This window comes from Phymastichus coffea, unplaced genomic scaffold (genome assembly GCF_024137745.1).
Source record: "Phymastichus coffea isolate CEN01 unplaced genomic scaffold, Cenicafe_Pcof_1.1 PCOF00009, whole genome shotgun sequence".
NCBI lineage: Eukaryota > Metazoa > Arthropoda > Insecta > Hymenoptera > Eulophidae > Phymastichus > Phymastichus coffea.
The window spans coordinates 6,135,222-6,158,433 of record NW_026706820.1 but is presented as its reverse complement, the minus strand read 5'-3'; the positions used below and the strand labels follow the sequence as shown (position 1 = coordinate 6,158,433).

General features: G+C 39.7%; 1 protein-coding gene across 5 annotated transcripts in view; it reads right to left on the bottom strand.

Annotated features, from left to right (window-relative positions):
• LOC131670719 (furin-like protease 2) overlaps nt 1-23,212 on the bottom strand; it is a 1,261,737-nt gene that overhangs the window by 398,233 nt on the left and 840,292 nt on the right. For all 5 annotated transcript variants that reach the window (XM_058946572.1, XM_058946583.1, XM_058946600.1 and 2 more), the window contains 2 exons: nt 20,421-20,608; nt 19,587-20,310 (listed from right to left, as the gene is read on the bottom strand). In XM_058946572.1, coding sequence (XP_058802555.1) covers nt 19,587-20,310; nt 20,421-20,608 — 912 coding nt within the window. The remainder of the gene's footprint in view (nt 1-19,586; nt 20,311-20,420; nt 20,609-23,212) is intronic.

Sequence of the window (23,212 nt, the reverse complement as noted above, 5' to 3'; positions counted from 1 at the left end):
GCGTTCTCCAACGTGGACGAATTCCACGCCCGGGCGACTGAGATCGAGACCGCCTTGCGGGACGACGAGCGCCCGAGGACCAGGCTGGAGCCTACGTCCACGTTATACCCCGAGCACATGGGGGTGTCAGCAAAAGCACCACCGCCCCGGGCAGGACCGCGAACGGCGGCCATGTCCAACAAGCCTCGGGGTAAGGAACAGCTGCAACCCGAGTCACCGGTTAAAGCCCAGGCCAGGAAACCCGAGGACCGGCCCACGATCGCTGCAACGCAGGCGACAGACCGCGTTGAAGATCTGTCGTCGCAGATTGCGACCCTGCGACGCGAAATGGACCGGTACTTCAAAGAGAGGAAGGCTAACTCTCCCAGGCGGCCGAGGGGTCGGCCGCAAGAAAAGGGGAGGAATAAACCCCCCCCCCCGGGTCTCCTGGCCAGCGACGAGAGGGTCAGCGGAGAAAAATAGATTTCTCCCAACCAATCAAGTGCTCGTCTTGTGGCAAACTGGCCTTTACCACGAGGTACTGCCCGGATTGCAACAAGGGAAACGGGCAGGGAAACGGAGGTCCCCTTCGCATCCCCAGTAAAGGTGACCTCTCGTCGCGGGTCGCTTGAACGTGGCAGGGGCCCGTCAGCGACCCCAGGGTTCAGGAAGGTCTCGACAGGGGTATCGGACCCCACGAGACCTGGCAGTGCGGTGGCGTTGGAAGCGACAGCGACCGAGCAGATGCCTGACCTGGGTAACCGGGCATTTTGTATCCTCGAAGGGTACGGAGGCCGGGTTCAAGTGGTGGCCCGTCCGAAGAGGGCCGTCGGTCTATGTCCACGACGGACCAGGGGGTGCAGACCCCAGAGCCGAACCAGCCGACGACGGCTGACGGCTCAACACAGTGCCCCAGGCCGAAAGAGGCCTGTGGCCAGGGGCAGTGGGTCTGCAACCACCCCCGGGTCCCCCAGCAGGTTGGGCTTGAAAATTCCTGGAGGCACGTGAGGTTGGGCCTCCAGGAATTAGAAAACGCTTGGGAATTCGTCGGGGAACTTCAGCGCCGGGTGCACGCACACCTGGGGGAGTTCCTCGACTTCCGCGGCGCCCAAGAGATGCTGGGGGAGTGGGCTCCTGTGGTCCGGCGGCAGAGGGTATATGGCGAGGTCCTGCTGCGCGTAGACCGGGGACCGGAGTCCCCAGCGGCCGCGGGCCCGCCGGCGGTGTTACCACCGACGGCATCAGCTGATAGGGCCGCGGCCAGGACTCCGGCCAGGCCCCCGACGCAGACTCAGGTCAAGAGAGTCTCGGGGGCCCCCGGCGCCGGACAGGAGTTCACGGTCCGCGTGGACGGGTCGGTTTCCGACCCTACCGCGGTGGTACGCACCCAAGGAGGACGCACATCCGCCACGGTGGGCGGCGTCACGTTTATCGCCGCCCCGGTAGCAGCAGCCCCGCCGCCCCATCCACCAGCAGGGAGCCAGGGCCATGGAGCGGAGCCTGGCCCCAATGGGCGGCCGAAGAAGCGCTGCTACATATGCGGCCATCCCGGGATAACCACAACATCCAAGTGCCCCAACAAGTCGGAGCACTGGCGCTATCCCAGGCATAAGGCGCCAGGAGGCTCCGGTAGGTAATGTTGGGGAGTGGTGGCCCGGGATGGGCAAATAAAGCATTATGTAAATGAGGATGGATTGTGTTAGTTTCTCCCCTTTCCCAATCCTGTCCTTAGGGTCGCGAGTCGGTGAAGTAGTTCGGTCCGGTAGTCCGAAGCTAGGAGGGGGCTGCAACGATTAGCGAAAATCGTTCGACTCGCGCGAGGTTAATGAGCGGCTGATCGAGAAAAGCCGCGATTGGTTCGCGAGAGAGAGAGGGCGCGTAGGGGCAATGACCGGGAGGGGAGCGTTCAACAGGCAGTATGACTGTGTCACTCAGTCCGCCTGTATCGTACAGCTAACCTGTTCCCAAGCCGTTGTAAGTTTTCGTGTGGTGGTGCGAGGTCAAAGGTGCGAACTTTGGTGCGGTGTGCTGGGTGCAGCAGCAGCAGCAATAGTAGCAGCAGTAATAGCGGCAACAGCAGTAGCAGCGACAGCAGCAACAACAACAGCAGCAACAGTAATCGCGGCGGTGCGGCGAGCAACGAAGCGGCGTTTCAGCAGTTTGTTGTTCGGATACGGTTGGCCACCGTATCCTCATCGTTCTCGCGGAAGGTGCACCTTCCCCTTTTTATTATTGTTAATAGCGTGCGATCCCGCGCAGCGTGCGCGAGGAAATTAATTGTTACGTGCGAGCGGCTAGTTCGCGGTGACCGCGGTTTTCTCTCTCTCTCTCATACGGCGTGTATTGTCATTCGCGCAAGCGTGCGCAAGACTCTCGGCAGATCCCCCGTGTATTTGATTTTGTTGAATAAATCAGTTAATCGTCATCTTTAAATCAAGTAGTCGTTCTTGTGTCTTTCCTTTGTCCGGAGGTCGCGTCTATATTTGTTTACATTCGATTCGAATTCGCCGGTAGCGTAGCACGGATCACGCGGATACCGGTAGGCGGGAATCGTCAACGGAGTTTCTAGCAGCGGCCGCGCGAGCGCCACTAAGCAAGGGCGACAGCGCCGTCAAGCGGCGAGTTGGGGGAACCCAACTCGGAATAGTGAAGAGACTCTGCGCAGGCGCACTCCAAGACAAGGTAGGTTGATGTGCTTTGAGCACATAGATAACTAGGCGTCGTTTAGTAATTATATAGATACGTTCCAGAGGTATTATATACTAAACGGCAGCCTGTTACAGCATCAATAATTAAGATATGACGGTTTTTAAGTAACTTAATTTTTTCCGGTAGCTATGCTTCATGTAGATTTTTAAGTGCTTAGCTAATAGCTGCATAGCGTAAGTGTCGCGTGCGTATGAGTGTAGAGATGAAGTTGTAGTTGGTCAAATTTATGTTACAATTTTATTTAACGTATCTGAATGCTCGCTCGAACGAAAGACGTTCACTCTAAAAAGGAAATCATATTTAAGGAATAAATCATTAAATGATAATATACCATGCAAGTATTAATAAGCAACATCAATCTTGCTAGTTTAAATAAATAGAAGCTAGAGCATGCCTGTACCTTGTAACGATGTTTGAAAAAGTCTTTAAATAAAGTAACGTTTGGTGAAAAAAAATTTATATGTATTATAAATTTTTAGTAGCAGCAATATCCACAGAAAAGTAGGAAGAGATTGCTCCTTCTCCTTGGCCCTATGCGGGGGTCCAATGTAAAGGTAGGCGTTAACTATCATTCGCAGAGTGACGAAAGCGGCGCGCTATTTGGCTACCTAGATAGTACGCGACACATCCTCTTACTTACTGCACACAGAGTGGCGGGCCCAAATTGACTACCTAGATGGCGTGCGATGCGTCCCCTTTTTATTACAAACGGCGTGGCTAGCGGTAATTTGAAAATGATCAGTGTACGTATAAATTAGTAAGGAGGATGTTGTTGGCGTAAAGCGTCCTTTGCATTTTCATGACCAAATGGCCTCTCTAGTCGGAAAAAAAGTACCCCCCTCCCAAGGGTTTTACAGATGGGAAGATAGCCTCTTGTATGCACAATTAAAAACTCTTCTAACTAAAAGTTCAGGCTACTAGGTACGCAGGGTCAGGGTGGTCAAAATGATCTAAAACGTTTTTTTTAAATCACTCTAATTTTATGAAAACTAGCGGAACCAGTTAAAAGCAAAAAATTTTTTTTCAAAATATCTATCAACCAGAATTTTTTTAGATTTTTTAACGCCGAATTCAAATTTTTAGAACAGTTAATTTTCGAAATTCCAAAAAAAGAAAACAAAATACCGATGGGCTGGAAAAAATTTATTTTATTCGCCTTGTATTCCTTGATTATCTCAAATTTTTGTAGAAATTTTTAATTGGTGGAACATTGAAAAACAAATTAACCCATTAAGGACGGGACGGACACTTTTTCGTGTCCAACTTCAAGCTACCACCAAGCCAATAATTTAATTGCAAAAAAATTCGCGAACCACTGTTTCCTATGTTTTGGAGTATATTCTTTCCGATTATGACACTTAATTTTTTCTAAAATGAGTTTTTTCATGTACAATTTGAAGATTAAAAAAAAGCACTGATTTTTTGGAAAAAAAAATTTTTGTGATCGAAATTTGTTTGCCTTTCGATTTTTTTATGGGCTTAAAATTCATAAAAAAGGTGTCCATGATACGTTAACTAAAAAATATCAGCCCTACGAAAACCCAAATATATATATTTTTTAATAAATTTGCGTAAATAAACAAAAATTTCATTCACTAACTTCACCGATTTTTATCTCGAAAACTATCGACTTTCATGAAAAGTTTATAAGAAAAAAAAATGCTTAGAATCAGTCAAGGAACACGTCTGAATTTTTTTACATTTTTGGGGACCATTTTTGGTTTTTTCGAAAATGGCAATTTATATCCTTCTTTCAGATCGAAAAAGTGGACGTGGCCTATATTATTAAGATTGATACAATCATCAATTACTAATGCGTCAATTCTTCGAAATTTAGTTCATGATGATAAAGTAGGAACAAAATCGATCGCCTTGGAAATTGCAAAATCCTATCTAGCTAAATCAAAGAAGCACGGAAGCGTACATGTTGTAAAGAAAGGATATTGTCAAAATTTTGAGAAATGTAACGCAAGGACACAAAAAATGTGCAAAAACTGTGAAATTTACTTGTGTTCGTCCTGCTTTCTTACTTTTCACACGTCATGAACAAAACAAAAGAAAATTAAAAGAAAATGAACAAGAAAAACATAAAAAATAAACAAAAAAGAACAAAAAAAACATAAATTAAAAACAAACAAAAAATTTTAAAACAAAAAAAACACAAAAAAAACGAGGCTCTTGATTGTGCGTTTACCTCCCCGTGGTAAGAGCTGGGCAACGGTAGTGTTATTAGCCGGCTAAAGAACGCTTTTTCAAACTTAGATAATTTTTTTTTCGAAAACTATCGACTTTCATGAAAAGTTTATAAGAACAAAAAATGCTTAGAATCAGTCAAGGAACACGTCTGGATTTTTTCAGATTTTTGGGGACCATTTTTGGTTTTTTCGAAAATGGCCATTTTTGAACTCTGACTCATTTTTTATGTTTTTCTTGTTCATTTTCTTTTAATTTTCTTTTGTTTTGTTCATGACGTGTGAAAAGTAAGGAAGCAGGACGAACACAAGTAAATTTCACAGTTTTTGCACATTTTTTGTGTCCTTGCGTTACATTTCTCAAAATTTTGACAATATCCTTTCTTTGCAACATGTACGCTTTCGTGCTTCTTTGATTTAGCTAGATAGGATTTTGCAATTTCCAAGGCGATCGATTTTGTTCCTACTTTATCATCATGAACTAAATTTCGAAGAATTGACGCATTAGTAATTGATGATTGTATCAATCTTAATAATATAGGCCACGTCCACTTTTTCGATCTGAAAGAAGGATATAAATTGCCATTTTCGAAAAAACCAAAAATGGTCCCCAAAAATCTGAAAAAATTCAGACGTGTTCCTTGACTGATTCTAAGCATTTTTGTTCTTATAAACTTTTCATGAAAGTCGATAGTTTTCGAGATAAAAATCGGTGAAGTTAGTGAATGAAATTTTTGTTTATTTACGCAAATTTATTAAAAAATATATATATTTGGGTTTTCATAGGGCCGATATTTTTTAGTTAAGGTATCATGGATACCTTTTTTATGAATTTGAAGCCCATAAAAAAATCGAAAGGCAAACAAATTTCGATCACAAAAATTTTTTTTTCCAAAAAATCAGTGCTTTTTTTTTAATCTTCAAATTGTACATGAAAAAACTCATTTTAGAAAAAATTAAGTGTCATAATCGGAAAGAACATACTCTAAAACATAGGAAACAGTGGTTCGCGAATTTTTTTGCAATTAAATTATTGGCTTGGTGGTAGCTTGAAGTTGGACACGAAAAAGTTTCCGTCCCGTCCTTAATGGGTTAATAATGATTTTAGATCCTTTTTCCTATTTTTTCGATGATTTACTTGATTGCGTCTACTGCAAATCCTTGTTCTATATTACATCGAGATCATGTTTCCCATAGTGATATATATTATAACAAGTGAGCTGTCTCTCCTCATTATGTCTCTCTCTCCTTTATAATATTAAGATAATAACTATGTCTATGAATTTCAGCAGTAAGCTAAGTCCGAATAGGAGAGGGAGAGAGAGAAGGAGCTAGAGAGAGAGAAAGAGAGAGAGAACGAGCAATATGATGCGTAGTTAGCCGCCGTTTTTCAGAGCAGTAACAATGAACTGAATGAATTGATTCTATTATATCACAACATTTATTTAAACTAGTTAACATACATGTAATGGGTTCTGCGCAATTGTAAAAAACGTGCTAAAAACGGAGTTTATCAACATTTTCATATATGAAACAAGTCGAACAATCTATCCCTATTTAATTCTCACTCTCAAACAACAAACTTTACATCCCAAAGCTATAGACCCTAAAACATACACAATTATGAATCTATACATCCTCGAATCTATAGATCATTGCACCTACAGACCCTCAAGCCATATTTCCAAATCTACAGCCAAACAAACTAACATACCTCTAAACCTACAGACTTCTAAACCTAAAAATCTCTGAATATATAAGCTCTCAAACTTACAAACTCACAAACATACAGACTATTGCACCTACAAACCCCGAAACCTATAAATCCCTACTCGTAAACCCTAAAGTCACGAATCTTAAACTCATATACCACATATCACTACTCATTAACCCACAAATCTCAAACCCCTAAGTTCCTAAACCTACAAGTTATAAACTCACAAACCACAAACCGACAAACTCCACATCCACAATCCCCAAACCCACAAACCTCTAATTCATAAAATCTTGAACCGTAAACCCACTGTACCCACCTAATTTGTAATTTGGTTGATTTTTAGTTTAATGGTTTTTCGATTCGGAGTTTGTCGATTTTAAGGTTTGTGGGTTTTGGAGTTTGTGGATTATGGGGTTTATGGATTTTTGAGGTTTGTAGGTTTGAAGTTTGTCGATTTGTAAGTTTGGGGTATGTGGGTTAGGGGTTTGGGGGTTAACGAGTTTAATGATTTGGGCGTATATGGTTCGTAGTTTTTGGATTGCTTGGTTTCGAGGTTAGTTGACTTTTGTTATGGGATTAGGGTTGTGGATTTAAGGTTTGTAGGATTAGGGTTATCGATTTGTAATTCGTGGATTTGGGGTAAATAGTTAGGTGGGTGTACTGGCTTCTCGTGAGAAATCTAATTTTTTCGAAAAAAAGTAAGCGACTTAACTCGAAGTTTCCAAGGTTAGGTGCGTTAGCCTGCTTGTAGTTTGGTAGGGGTGATTTTTCGAGGTTAGGTGGGTTAGATGGTAGATGGTTAGGTTGATTAGTTGGCTTGTGATACAAAATTAAATTTTTTTTTTTAAAAAAAGAAGCGACTAAACTCGATATTTCCAAGGTTAGGTGAATGAGTCTCCTTATGGTTTGTCAGGGGTGGTTTGTAGAAGTAAAACACCCCTGAAAAAATCTTTTCTACAAAAATTCTGAAACACGTCAAATTTAATTTTTATTTTCTCATTATCAGTGCAATTTCTAACCAAAACTAGCTAATTTAATCAAATTTGTAAAAAAGAATAATTTAAAAAATACACAAAAATAGGAAATGCAACCCTTTAGTATAAAAACTATTTTTGAAGAAGCGTACTTTTATAAGAAATTTTTTGACATTAATTTTATTCAGAAATTCCAAATAGTTTTTGAGATATTGAAAAAAAACTGTTTTTAAGGATGAACTTTAGGGGTGATTTTCACCCCTAAAATGAGTAAGTTAGCACTGAAAAGAAAATACGCATCTAATATTTTCTTAGTACTATAACATATTACAATATCATCAAAATCGGTGAGGTACACCTGGGAACCCTTCCTTGTAAGACTATATTTCCTGCAGTAAAAATTAAAAGTTAGTCTTGAATATAAGTGATTGTTTTTAACCTTCAGAGGGCGGGATAACCACTATAGTTACTCAAAATAATTTCTTAAGTTAGTCTGTAAAATAGGTTAATTCTGGGGTTTTTGAGCATACTGATTACGAATTTGATGTCATAAGTCAAAAATTACGAAAGAACCATAAATCAACCCTAAAATAAAGGTAAACTATCCTTCTAGTTGCGAAAGTAAACTTTCTATAGTAAAGGAGTGTGAAAATAGTTTTCTGGGGGATTTTTCACCGCTGAATCGAATTCCAAGGTCAAAATTACGAAAAAACCATAACTAAATCAGGTACTAACTCCCTCTACTAAATAAAACAATTTTTCTTTACAGGTTAAATGTTTGTTCTATAAACGTGTAGGGATGCAATAGTAATTACTTTTGTAGATGATTATAATTCTGGTATTAATATAATAGATATTGAAAGATTTTATTTTTTCTTTCTCTCCTCCATTTATTAAATGTGTAAGTATTTCTAACATTTTTATTCCATACATTTTGTAAAGAGAGTGATGTGCCATTTCTACTTTTATTATACATTATAAAATTCTTATTAATTGCTCATTAATTTCAATTAATAATACTTTTGTTACATCTGCTAAGTAAATTAACATTTTATCAAATATAATAAATAATAGAAAGCTCGAACGATTTCAAATAGCTCCAGTAATCGACCGGTCAAGAACATTAAATGTTTTCAAGTATTTTTTTGACTTAATGTTTTTTCAAAGTTTTTGCTGACTTTATAAGGTTTTACTCAAATATTTGTTTGAATAAAGTGATAAAAATAGTGATTATTAAAAAGACAGCGTATATATATGTTTTCGTGTTTCGGTGTGGGCTTAAGATTTGTGTTACATTTTTATAAAATTTCGCAAAGACTTTACGTTCTTCTTTCGGTCTTTTTATATTTCAAACCCTTTCATGAGTGAATTTTATTAAAAATTTATTACTCCATGAAATTAATATGGAAAGCTATATGAATTTATATCTAATTTTTTTTTCGAAAACAATAAGAAATTATCTATAATGCGAATATTTTTATGAACTGGCAATTAATTAATTTTGATAAATACTTTGTTATTATAAAAATGATGAATTTATTAGACTTTGAAATACTTATTTATTTATATGTGCATATCCCTATGCTGTATGAATTATTGATATGAATTTTAATTTGAAGCGGCATGTGGATTTCAATAAGACTTCTTTTGATGAGATATTTATCAAAATGAATGGAAAAAACGTATTTCGATTTATTTATTTATTAATTCAATTTTTTGTCAAGTGATATGCTATAACTCCGTAATTAAACGTTATACTATGAGAATATTTTTATACTTTATAAAGTCGGCTAAATATTTACTAAATTATCTGGTTGTAGTATTTGATCAAGAGAATGTCAGAGTGAATTTACCCTCCGGAAGACTTACCTTCGGTATGAAATTGATTTATTTATGTATGATTTTGGTAAGGAAACTTAACGATTCAACTAGATTATTCTTGGCTTAAAGATAACAAAATCAAGACTTTGATGATTTTATAACGGGAATTTTCTTTCTCGAAAAAATCTCCATGTGCCTTGACCGGGAATCGAAAATCTCTTGGTATATATTATACCATATTTTATTTATGCAATAAGTTTATTTTATTAGAGAAACTAGTTTTTTTACCAATGATAAAGTAACATTATTCTTTTTATTTGCTATTACTTCTCTCAACATATTTGATATTAATAATTTCTATTTCATTTCAGGCTCCCTATGTCTTCCATAACAAATACCACACAGCAATATAAAAATTGCATAAAGTGTAACTCGAATGAACTAAAAGAAAGTGGATACAAAAGATTTATCAAATCACGAACTATGATTCATGACATAAAACGATGTTTCAACATCGATGCTAAAATAGGAGACTGTATGTGTAAAAATTGCCACCCAGTTATTTCATTTATGAAAAGTAGTTTAACGAAAGCCGTTGAGCCAGTTAAGGCAAATGTGTCTGAAATCGCTGAATCTCAATGTTCTAGTCAACCATATGAATTTTCTTCAGCAAGCTCATCTCAACAAACTGATTCTGGAGATCCTCCTATAGTATTTGCTGAAAAAGAGGTAATAGAGGAAGAAAAAGTGAATTTAGTTATACCACGATGTGCTGCTAAACACAAATATTGCTGTGTGTGCAAAACATATAGTAATCTTGTCACAGTATTATTCGAAGCCCAATCGCAAGTTTTCAGACGAGAAATATTTTCATTCCTGCCGGTAACCAATGTTGTAAAGAGCATCTTATTCTATGAAGAGGATATGGATAATATTACATATTATCATTATAGCAGTATCATATTTTCAAACGTCTCTACTTTGTTACAAAAGCTCAGAATAAATATTCATAAGAAATTTACGGATAGAGTTGAAGATATTTCGTTTCCTGAAAAACGCCTTATCACTTTCATGGACTTGATTTAGGAAAATCTTTTTGTATTACGCGAAATAATGACATCTCTTCGAAATTCAGAATCTCAAAAAGTTACTCAAGCCATTATTGTATTTCGCCATAAACAGCGAACAGGCAACTCCAACAACATTGTTCCTTCGGTACTTGATTTAGAACATCCTCAGAAAGTTTTAGATATCTCAGCTTCAGTATTACAGACATTTGAGAGAGAAATGCTACGAACTTGTTTCGGAATAAAAGCGTCAAATAGACAGTACTTAATTGAAAATCACACAATCTCACTCGCAAAAATATTACACAATGTGATCCGACTGGCATTAGTATGTGATGGTACGTATCTCAAACATGAAAAGAGTATAAATAACAAATAACAACGTAAGTCTTAATCAGGTCAAAAGAAAGCTCCATTAAGCGAATCGTTTACTATTTGAACAACAAATGGATATATAGTAGACATATTAGGGCCTTATTATGCGAATGAAAATGATGCCAAAATAATTAAAGGAATTCTTAATGATCCTGAAAGTTTTGTCACTCTTTTGAGACGAGGTGATAAGGTTCTTATAGATGGAGGTTTTAGAGATATTATTCCTAAAATAATTGAAATGGGGTATAAGAGACTCATGCCTGCATTGACGGATCAACAAAAACAGCTTTTACATGGAGGAACATACGGTCGCATTACTTGCTTTCTTATTAATCAGTTTGGAAAGAGATTCGTATTATGACGGAGGCAGGCGATGACGTTTTGTCCTGCACCGCTCCCTCCGCTTCCTCTACTCTAAGCTGGGTAAGTAACCAACGTTGGGCACATTTCAAGAGTGTAACTAATGCGGTTTGTTTTCTTTCAACGGCCAGTAATAACGAGCCGAGAGATAAGCTAGCGAGGGCGACAACGAGCAAGAAAGAGAGAGAGAGATAAGGGACCGAATGCCGATATTGGACAATGGTTCATGGCGGGTGAATCACCGATTAGCAACGTCGCGTACCGCCGTAAAATTAGGTTAAGTGAAGATGCGAAGAGTATTGGGGACAAAGAGGAAGAGAGAGAGATTAGATTAGATTAGATTAGTTCGTTTATTGCGCCAATGAGGTGAAACCCCGTCTGGCAGTTTGGAAAATGTACATAACAAAATAATAACAAAATTTAAACATGACAAAAGAGGAGATGCAAGGATGAAAAGTGACGCATTTAACTATTTGAAGAAGATGAATTACGTGAAACTGTGTGAATAGTATATATGGTGAGCAGCGAGTTTCCAATGGCATTAACAGTAAACACTAAGAGTATATATGTAAAAATAAAAATAGAATAAAATATGGAAATATAGTAAAATAAAATATATAAAGAACAATATAAATGAGTTATCAGATAAAACGACAAAGTTAACAATAATAAAAAATGAAAAATAATACTAAGATAATAAAGACAATAAAGGTAATAGAAAACAATAAAAATAGTAACAACAACAAAATACTAAAAGTAGTAAAAAATAATAAAAATATTACCAGACCCTGTTTGGTATGCGAGTATAATCGGACAGTGCCGGTACCGGCATTAACTTCTCGCGAGACGCCCTCTCAATCCATGCTCTAGCCTCGTAGTTTAAGAATAGATCACGGGTCCAATCCCTGAAGTTAGGGATCCGATCGGTGGAGAACAGGGTCACGCTCAGTGAGTTGAGTATTCTCTGAGCAACGATAGCAAAGGAATGGTTCCATGCCTCAGTTCGAGGGGCCTTGTATTCAAACGCCGACGGCGGGTGGCGACCCGAGCGCCGGATAATAACACCATCGAGCAGGACAGACAGGTTTTTAGCCAGGTAGTGCTGCGATTTTCTGGACACAACAGAGTAGACCAGAACGGCAAGGGCTCTATACCTATTTGGGGTGAGGGATAGCCAGCCCAGGGCTAGTCTATGGTGCGTAATGTGGCTGTTTAAGGATAGAGAAGGTATAAAAGAGATCCATCCTATTACGAAGCGTACGCAGGCGTTTTGTGCAACTTGAAGCTTAGACGAGCGCTCTCCATCAAGCTGAATACAAACCACTGAGAGGTAATCGAAATGTGGGAAAACGAGTTGCTCGACAAGAACTTTTCTGAGGGTAGTCGAGAGAGATTTCCTGTGGAAACGAAGTGAAGCCAGACAGCTGTATGCCCTCCTCGTCACGCTTCTCACATATTCGGACCAGTTTAACGTGGGAGTAAGTGTCACGCCCAGATTACGAGCACTAGTAACATAGTCGAGTGGAACCTCGTTGATGGTGATCTTCACGATGTCATTCAAGTTGATAGCCATAACGTACTGTTCGCTGCCTAGTATCATGACCTTGGTCTTGGTGAGGTTCAGGGAGATACCGTTTCCTAGTGCCCAATCCGCTATAGCCTGCACATCAAGCTGCACCCTCCCCAAAGCCTCCGCAAGGCTGCTAGGATGACAGTGGAGATAGACCTACGTGTCGTCGACATATAGCATATAGTTCATGAAGGAAAGAACAGAGGGCAGGTCCGAGATAAAGATTGCAAATAGCAATGCTCCCAGAATACTACCCTGCGGTACTCCAGTAGCAACCCTGAGCCAATCCAACACCCTGCCATCCTCCCCCATAACAGCCTGAAACCTGTCAGTCAGATAGCTGAAGAACCATCCCAGGACAGTGTCAGACAGGCATAGGTCCCTGAGCTTGACCATCAGACGACCATGGGGGATAACGTCGAAAGCCCTGGAGAAATCCAGCAGGACGAGGATTGTAACTTTACGCTCCTCAATAGCCCTGCGGACGTCGTCCAAGACACCCAGGAGAGCTGTCTGGGTGCTGTGAAACCGCACAAAACCCGCCTGCCGTGGAGCTTGTGGCGGTCCAGGTAAGACGAGAGTTGTAAATGAACGAGCCTCTCAAGCACCTTTGATACCTCAGATAACCTTGCTATCGGTCTGATGTCCGATAAAAGAGCGGGCGAAGGTACTTTGGCAAGAGGGGTGATGAGAGGCCGTTTCCAGGAGGTAGGGAAGACGCCGCACAGTAATGATTTGTTGACAAGATGCGTGAGAGATGAGAGACAAGAAGAGGAGACGAGTTTAAGCATCTTGACAGACAAACATCAGGACCAAATGTTTTGGATGTGGACGAGTTTAGTGCATCCATGACCTCTTGGCAAGTGACCTCACGAAAATTGAATGGGGAGTGGACGTGAGGAGCGCTTGGGGGACTCGCTAAAAGGGCGTCCAAAAAGTCACGTGTCAATGGAGGGGACGAGTTGACTATGTTGGCAAAGTGGGTGTTAAGTACGGCTGGAGAAAAAAATTGAAACGGGGATGGAAGAGCGCGCCTTGTGATTCCCAAGTTTCGTAAGTCTCTCCATCTGGCCTTGCTGGTGGCTGCGGAATACAGTCTGCCTGAAATGCAAGAATTTTTTGCAGAGTCGAGGGCATTTGAGACATCGTTGCGTAGTCTTCGATACCCAGCGACGTCACTGCCCGAACGGGAGGAGGATGCCAGTTTATAGGCAGCGTCACGCTTTTTCATAAGCGCAAGAATGCTCGGAGTCACCCAGGGTTTACGCCTAAAAGACAACTTGATGCACCTGAGAGGGGCTACCTCGTTAAAGGATTTTATGAGGACTTCAGTGAGAGAGTGCACCAAGTTGTCAAGGGGATGCACGTCGGCTTCGATCGACGGGTCGAAAGAGTGCTGCAGTCGTGTTGAAGAAATGTCGACCAGGTTCGAGAGAAGGCCCCTGAGGGTCCCATTTAAGGCCGCTTCGTCCACCCGATTCAAACTGCGGGACCTAATGACTCTGGTGATATGATTGTTAGTAGCGAAGGTGATATGATTGTTAGTAGCGAACAAGTGAGAGAGAGAGAGCGGAAGAGAGTCAGTGATTTGGGTTCCAGAGAATCAATTGAGTTCGAGAGAAAGTCAGTTGAGTTAAAACTAGAGGGAAGAAGAGCATTAGCTGAGAAAAGGAACCTGAAGAAGGTGATACGCAATACGCAACATTCAGCCCTCCTCGCAGAGAAGAAAAAAAGGAAGTTCCGGAAGAAGTTGCTCACCGGAAAGGCGACGACGCGCTATTAAGGGAAAGTGGTCTGCCGTTTCCCGCTCACCGATAAGTCCAGCAACAAAGTTAAGGTCATGTGCCCTTCTAGAGTTCCCTCTTTTTTCTCTCAGACGTAACGGTCATCCTCGGCCGTATGATGATGTCGTGATAGTAAGGCATCCACCCACAAACTATTGCGATGGTCCTCCGTTGCCGGTATTTGCGTCGGTACTGTGGCGATATCACGCCAAGCAACGTGCCCACCGATTGTCTTGGCTTTTATTTGTACAGTACGTTAAATAAATTCATAGAATATAGAATTATAGATTTCAGGAATTAATGAGTTTAACCCTTTTATTTTCCCCTTCTCTTCCCTGATTCTTTCTCGATTACATAGAACGATATTGCCTCTTTTTCCCGCCCAAGATTAATTGATGACAAGCTGCACTTTCGTCACAGTATATCTAGTAATAAAAAAGTAATTATTCTTATAAATAGTAAAAAAGACATGGATAACAGCTTGAACTGGAATCACTAACTGAAAGATGGAGTAGACAGAAAACAAAATTTACAAGACTTACTTCATAAGATATTTTTGATTTTCCAGAAATTACAGAAAATGATTTGAAAATTTCTTTCACCAGGACTTAATTAGAATAAGCGATTTTCTATCTAGCTAATTGATTGCTGAGAACGATGTGCTGAATGTTGATTATCTGAAGGAATCACAACGTACACACAAACTGCAAGTTTAATGTCGTCATATAAATGCAAAAAACAATAATTGTTACATCAAATACCAACCTGTTTCAATAGGATCTGGTAGAATCATAAGGTATTACTACGAATGTTCAAATAGGATGAAAACCATTGGTTGTTGCTCACAGGTAGCTGCTGTAATTTACTTTTTATCCCATGCACGATATTTGTCAAAAATTATAAGAAACGCTGAAAAATTAACCAAAATCTTCGAAGATAAAGAAATCATTTCCGTTATAAATGATGATAGCGATGAGGACTAATTTTTTTATTATCATTAATAAATTGCGTTTTGAACATGTACTCTAGTAAGTTATTTTCATTTTACCCTGAACAAAATTAACATTATTGAGCTTATATATCATATATTACATTTTAAAATAAATATGAAATAGCATTTTTATTGATTATATCTTATCTTAATGACGTAAGATAAACGTAGTATTTTTATTGATTATATCTTATCCTAATGGCGTAAGATTTGGTAATCGAAGCATTCAATCATAATATTTTATACAAGCATTTTCTACTATTCGTTTTGAAAATTAATAAATGAAAGATAATAATCTTCTGGTATCGTTATAACATGATTGTAATGTAACGTTTGAATATATCTCGCGTTATGAAAACAATAGTTCGGACTCTTTATATTGAATTCGCAAATACGTCTCCGAGAAAAGCAAGAAGTTGACACGCGCGTAATCTAAGTAATGAAAGAAAATCTTTCGAGTGGCAAACCACGAGGCTTACCAACTCCATGAGTTGTTTCGAAATGCAATTGAGAGCAATCGCATCTATCGGGGAGAGGCCCGACAGCGCCGCGATCACTGCTCAATTTAATCTCTCAACAGCAAATATACGAGGTGTGTTCAAAAAGTAACGAGAATTTTTAAATTTCGCGGGTTTGGAGAGTCCGCTTGTATAAAATTTTTTTTTATTATGTTGGTACACATGCCCGTGAAGTACGATAAAATTTTCAGCAATATTCATTGCTTACTTTTTAAGTGGCAGCCGCTAACGTTAGACATGTTTTTCGAGCTCGGCGATTTTCGTTTGTGAAAAAAAATGGATCAAAGAATTTGTATTAAATTTTGCGTAAAAAATGAAATAAAGTGTAGTAAAGTTTGTCAAATGTTAACAAAGGCATATAGTGAGTCTGCTATGAGTAAAGCAAGGATTTATGAGTGGTATAAGCGTTTCCAAGATGGCCACGAAAACGTTGAAGATGACGAACGACCCGGACGCCCAAGCACGTCGACAATCGATGAAAATGTGAAAAAAGTGAAAGAAATGGTTATGAACGATCGCCGAATCACAATCAGAGAAGTCGCTGATGATGTTGGCATATCAGTTGGCTCATGCCATCAAATTTTTTCGAATGTTTTGGGTATGAAACGTGTGGCAGCAAAATTCGTTCCAAAATTGTTGAATTTCGAACAAAAACAGCGGCGAATGGAAGTTGCTCAGGAGTCGCTAAATGAAGTCAATAACGATGCAGAACTACTAAAACGTGTTATAACAGGTGATGAAACATGGGTTTACGGATATGATGTCGAAACTAAGGCTCAATCGTCCCAGTGGAGGCATTCTGGATCGCCAAGACCGAAAAAGGCTCGATAAATGCGGTCGAATGTGAAGGTTATGCTCACTGTGTTCTTCGATTTTAATGGCATAGTGCATTATGAATTCTTGCCACAAGGTCAAACAATCAATAAGCAGTACTACCTATAAGTTCAACGTCGTTTGCGTGAAGCAATCCGAAAAAAACGCCCGGATTTGTGGCAAAACAATTCATGGCTTTTGCACCACGATAATGCGCCTGCTCACACTTCATTGCTTGTTCGTGAATTTTTTGGCCAAAAACGAAACTGTAACGATGCCTCAGCCTCCATATTCGCCAGATATGGCTCCATGTGACTTTTTTCTATTTCCAAAAATAAAGAGAACATTAAAAGGCCGTCGTTTTACAAGCATAGATGACATTAAAAGCGAATCGCTGAAAGAGCTAAAAGCTATTACAAAGATCGAGTTTCAAAAGTGTTTCGAGGATTAGAAAAAGCGTTGGCATAAGTGTATTGTATCCGAAGGGGACTACTTTGAAGGAGACAACATTAATGTAGATGAATAAATAAATATTTTTTTCATAAAACGAAAATTCTCGTTATTTTTTGAACACACTTCGTATTTTAGGTGGGAAGATATCTAAGGCTGCTTTTTTCTCATGAGAGAGATAGTCTCATGAGTTGAGCGCTTAGAGATCTGTAGGAAAGGAGTTTAACAGGCTAACCACTGAACAATAAATTCGTCTTAGGAAATAGCTGAGGCTTTATTTCTACAACAGTGCTCGCGCTGCTAAGCAAGGTAGGAAAATGAGTCCTCTTGCCGCAGCGACGAGCGAATTTATACATGCGAAATGGGCTCCTTTCTACGCTTGGTAGCCCCTACAACGCTATTTTTATCATTGACGCAAATTTTGTACATGTTTTATCGCAAAATGGCTCGATCGAATTTGCAGTTCTACGATTTAAAAAATTAAATTTGAAATGATGAATTTTTTAACATAAATTCCATCTCGAGGAAAAATCGTCTTTCAAAGTTATGAGTTATACAATTTAATAATCAAATTACGCCACTTTTACAATAAAATTATGGAAAATTTTTACATGAAAAAATCGCTTGTGGTTAGAAGAATGTTATTCAAATAAAAAATGATTAAGGTTGCTCTCTAATTTTGAATAATAATTAAAAAACAGATTTGTAAATTTCTTTTTTAGCGATTTAAAAATCAGCAAATTAGTGACAATCATAATCATCAATTTTACAGATACGTATGATCGATTTGCTATCTAACAGTGTTATTTTAATTGTTTAAAAAAATTATAAATGGTTTATTTATTGATAACTTAGTGAGTAATTAGTTATCAAAGTGTCAAATTCTTGCTTTTCTGTTTCAATACGTCGAGATTGTAATCGCATGCTCGAAATAACAATATCGTTGTTTATTGCAAAATAACTAACAATATTAACTTGTAGATTAGATTTGACTAACAAATATCGACTTGAGAGTTATAACAACACGAAATTCAGGATCAGCGCATCAAATTTAACTAAGAAATACTTTTGTTCGTTTAAAAAATTTCATAATTGACGATTTTCTGTTGTAAACAATAAATTTTCCCACGGTCGTGACGTCACGCTCCTTATATGGTAATGTTTTCGCAGAGTTGCCCTAACACATTTGCATATACGTGTGAAAAGCGCCTACGCTCAATTACCGCTTTTCTTTAATAGTCTCGTGTGTGACGGGTTGCCGTTTTGCAGAGGAAAATAGGAGACAAATCAGACTGGACGGTTACAGTAATGATGAATCTTCTACCGTAATACACTAATTCTTATGGCAAAAAGTATGAAAATAATATCTATTTACTTAACATTTTATTGAGTATACATAATTGCATAAGAGATTCAGCCCATGCTCATTATCTGTTTAAATGTTTGTACATCATGATACGTATCACTACAGCAAACATGATCTCGATCTAATATAAAACAAAGAATGATTTACGGTAAACGCAATCGAGTAAATCATCGAAAAAATAGGAAAAATGACTTAATATAATTATTAATTTTTTATTCAATGTTCCACCAATTAAAAATTAAAAAAAAAATTTAAGTATATCAAGAAACACAAGGTGAATAAAACAATTTTTTTCCAGCCCGTAAGTATTTTTAGTTTTCTTTTTTTGGAATTTGAATTTGGCGCCAAAAAATCTAAAAAAGTTATGGTTGATTGATCTTCTGAAAACCAAATTTTTACTTTCCAACTGCTTTTGCTAACTATTATAGAATCAGAATGATTAAAAAAATATATTTTGGACCATTTTTGGACCTAGCAATCTAAAATTTTATTCAGAAAAGTTTTAATCGAGCCCTACAAGAATCCTTTAGTAAAACCTTTGGGGGGAGGGGGGGTTGATTATCTCATCTGACTTTACTAATGTGAAACATCATTTCTCAATGTGTCAAATAGTACAGCTTACCTAGCTCATGTAAAACTTATTAGAAAACTATTTTCAAGGGGTAGATATATCACGCGAACGTATCTTTTGCAAAGGAGCGCAATACACACGAACACTTATAAGATCTCATAAATCTTCAAGAAAGATCTTACATAACATATCAATTTAATTCTATTTCTGTTATACAGCAACTTTTAATGCGTCATCATTATTGTAGAAATATACAATTACATACGATTACAAGTTAGATCAAATGAATAGAGGAATACATAAATATTGTAATAAGTAAAAAGAAATACCCATGAGCACAAGTTGATCGACATTCTCCACTTTGCAGTTGAAGACCCTCTTGGCATGAGGTACAGTTAAGTCGGGAGATACAGCTCTTACAGGTATGCAAACAAGGTAGACAAATAGGTCTTGTAGTTGGACTAATTTCCGAAAAGAATCCAGAGTCGCATTGAACAACACAGCGTTGACCTTGCAGTAATAAAGGACTCTGGCAGGATAAACAAAATCTGTCAGTAGGTCCTGTACAGCTCTCACAGCTCGAATGGCATGGACGGCAGTGTCCTGAGTCAAAGAATTGAAAATTCGAGCAGCGAGAGCGCGATATAGGAGCACAGTTTGCTGTTTTCGTAAGACTCCAGCCAGGATAGCAACTGGTACAATCCTGAGAAGTACTGCAGTTTGCACAACCCGGAGGACAAGCTAAACATTCGCGTCGTTTTTTATCTGCAGCATAACCATTTGGACAGAAGCGCCGACACTCGCCCGCAAAGGCAAAAAGACCCGCACGACAGCCTATACATTGATTAGATCCAGTACCATTGCATGTTTCACAGCTGGTGTGGCAGTCCAGACAGTTGTAATCTTGACTTTCAAAAGTATAAATAGGGCAGGCTGCGTGACACTTGTAATTGTAGAGAACTAAGTGGTGTTCGCAAGTAGTACAATGATTTGGTTGCTCCGTACAACTGGCACAGTTCGCCTCACATGGTACACAAGTACTATTTTCCGAACCTTTAATAATAAAACAAATATAATTACTAATTATAGTAAAACATAAATCTTATTACCTTCAAATTCGCTTTTTAAACATACTTTAATGATATTTTAAACATATTACTTACTTTCATAATAACCTTCTGGACATTGCTGAAGACAAACTGCTAAATCTGTAACTCTTAAGTGAGCTGGTGCGCATGATAAACATGAGTCTTGACCAGCACCAGCACAAGTTTCGCAGGATTCATGGCAAGGCCAACAAACGCCTCCTTGATTTGGAAAGCTTCGAGGTGGGCACCGACTTACGCACATACTAGAACATATCAAATCAAAGAAATTTTGAAATAATTAAGTATTAAAAATCAATAAACAATAAATAAACTAATAAATAGTAACACTGTATGTTAAAGACGTAAAGGGAACTTTCTTTATTTAAGTACAATTGTACACTATTTAAAACTTTTGAAAGCAATTTTTTTTCAATGACTTTTGCTCATTTTGTGTGGAAAAATTTAGTCATAATTAGTTTCAACTTTGATTATAAAAGGTTTGAAGTATATAGGATTTGAATTTTCAAACAAAAAGATCAATAGTTGTCCAAGTGATCGCAAAAATTCGAATTGTGTAGATAAAACCATATCGCTTTGACAAACGTGCTGCTAGAAAATTATAGTGACTTAATTTGCATGGATTTCATTTCAAACATGAGAATCAAGGATGAGAATCAATATAACGTCAATACTACAACAATTAAAGAAATAAAAAAAAAGATCGCTACAAGAAGACAAGAAGAGGAGACGAGTTTAAGCATCTTGACAGACAAACCATCAGGACCGAATGTTCTGGATGTGGACGAGTTTAGTGCATCCATGACCTCCTGGCAAGTGACCTCACGAAAATTGAATGGGGAGTGGACGTGAGGAGCGCTTGGGGGACTCGCTAAAAGGGCGTCCAAAAAGTCACGTGTCAATGGAGGAGACGAGTTGACTATGTTGGCAAAGTGGGTGTTAAGTACGGCTGGAGAAAAAAATTGAAACGGGGATGGAAGAGCGCGCCTTGTGACTCCCAAGTTTCGTAACTCTCTCCATCTGGCCTTGCTGGTGGCTGCGGAATACAGTCTGCCTGAAATGCAAGAATTTTTTGCAGAGTCGAGGACATTTGAGACATCGTTGCGTAGTCTTCGATACCCAGCGACGTCACTGCCCGAGCGGGAGGAGGATGCCAGTTTATAGGCAGCGTCAAGCTTTTTCATAAGCGCAAGAATGCTCGGAATCACCCAGGGTTTACGCCTAGAAGACAACCTGATGCACCTAAGAGGGGCTACCTTGTCAAAGGATTTTCTGAGGACTTCAGTGAGAGAGTGCACCAAGTTGTCTAGGGGATGCACGTCGGTTTCGATCGACGGGTCGAAAGAGTGCTGCAATCGTGTTGAAGAAATGTCGACCAGGTTCGAGAGAAGGCCCCTGAGGGTCCCATTTAAGGCCGCTTCGTCCACCCGATTCAAACTGCGGGACCTAATGACTCTGGTGATATGCTTGTTAGTAGCGAAGCGATAGGTGAGCGAGATGAAATCATGACCAGCAATAAAAGGAGTATCAGACTTTCCAAATGTCTGGATAGCATTTAGGTCTTTCACTATGAAGAGGTTAAGAGTAGTATGGGAAGGGGGATTTGTATCAAGACAGTGATGAGTGGGAGCAGTGGATACGAAGTGGAGGTTGTGCAGGTCATCAAGAGATCTCAAAGCTCGAGCATCCGGCAGAGAGCTGGAACCTAGGTCTGAGTTAAAATCACCGGTAATGATGACATGTCCGTACAGAGGGAGGTAAGTGGCCAAGCAGTTGAAAAAGTGTGTGGGAGAGCAAGCAGAGGGACGTCTGTATACCACCGCCATCAAAAGCTTGGTGTTGTCGGACTTTATTTCACCTAGGATGAATTCAGGTGTGTTATCGAAAACTGGATCTGAAGTAGCTAGGAAACTGAATTTAAGGTGAGATCTGACGTACAGGCCAACACCGCCACCCTGCTTTCCAATTCGGTCAAGCCTGAAAAAATTGAAATCGGGGAGAGAGAGGTATGAGTCAGAGATATCAGGTGAGAGGAAAGTTTCAGTAATGGCTATGACATCAAAATGTGTAGAAATGGCTTGTGCTTCGAGAAGAGCAAAGTGACAGGGGGAATTTAGTCTGTTTATATTGATGTGGCGACAACGAAGGAAGCAGAGGGCGGGGTATGGTCCCGGGTTAGTTGGCATCATGGACCAGAAACTGGAGGAGATGAAGATGGAATGGCTTGAGATAGCTGGGCCGGAAAGACAGACACTGTCGGGCTGAAACAACCGTCCGTTTTGCTAAATTGCGGAGCCGGGTTTTTTGGGATGGAGGCAGTAGGTCGCGATTTGACCACCTGGGGCACGAAGTTAAGGTTGAGTGGAGCATGTCTGCGAGTGCCGATCGGAGTGGCAGCCACTGCCATAGCACTAGAGCGCAGAGCGGCCTGGGCAGGAGGCTGACCGGGAGGCAAAGGCGTGCAGGTGTCAAGGTCACTCTCCGACGTGATTGGGATCGGGGTGGAACGTGTATTCTCCCGCATATGGACGACCATACCCGAGACGAAAGGGTGCGCGAAACTCAACTCACGACTGCGCGCGAGCGCCTTTACAAAGAGATTGTGGATCGGCTGCGGTAACAGCTGGCGGATGAAGACGGGGTTTCCGTGATCGCACTTGAAAATGTCCCTTACCGTCTTCCCAGCGAGCCTGCCCGAGCGCTCCAGTATGACATCACGCACCACCGTTGAGTCGATACGCACGACGAAAGTGAACGTAGTATCGGTCGGATTTGGACGAGAACGAATGGCAGTTCATCTTCTGGTGGCCACTATGCGACCACCAGCGTTTGGGCAGCCAATCGCCTCA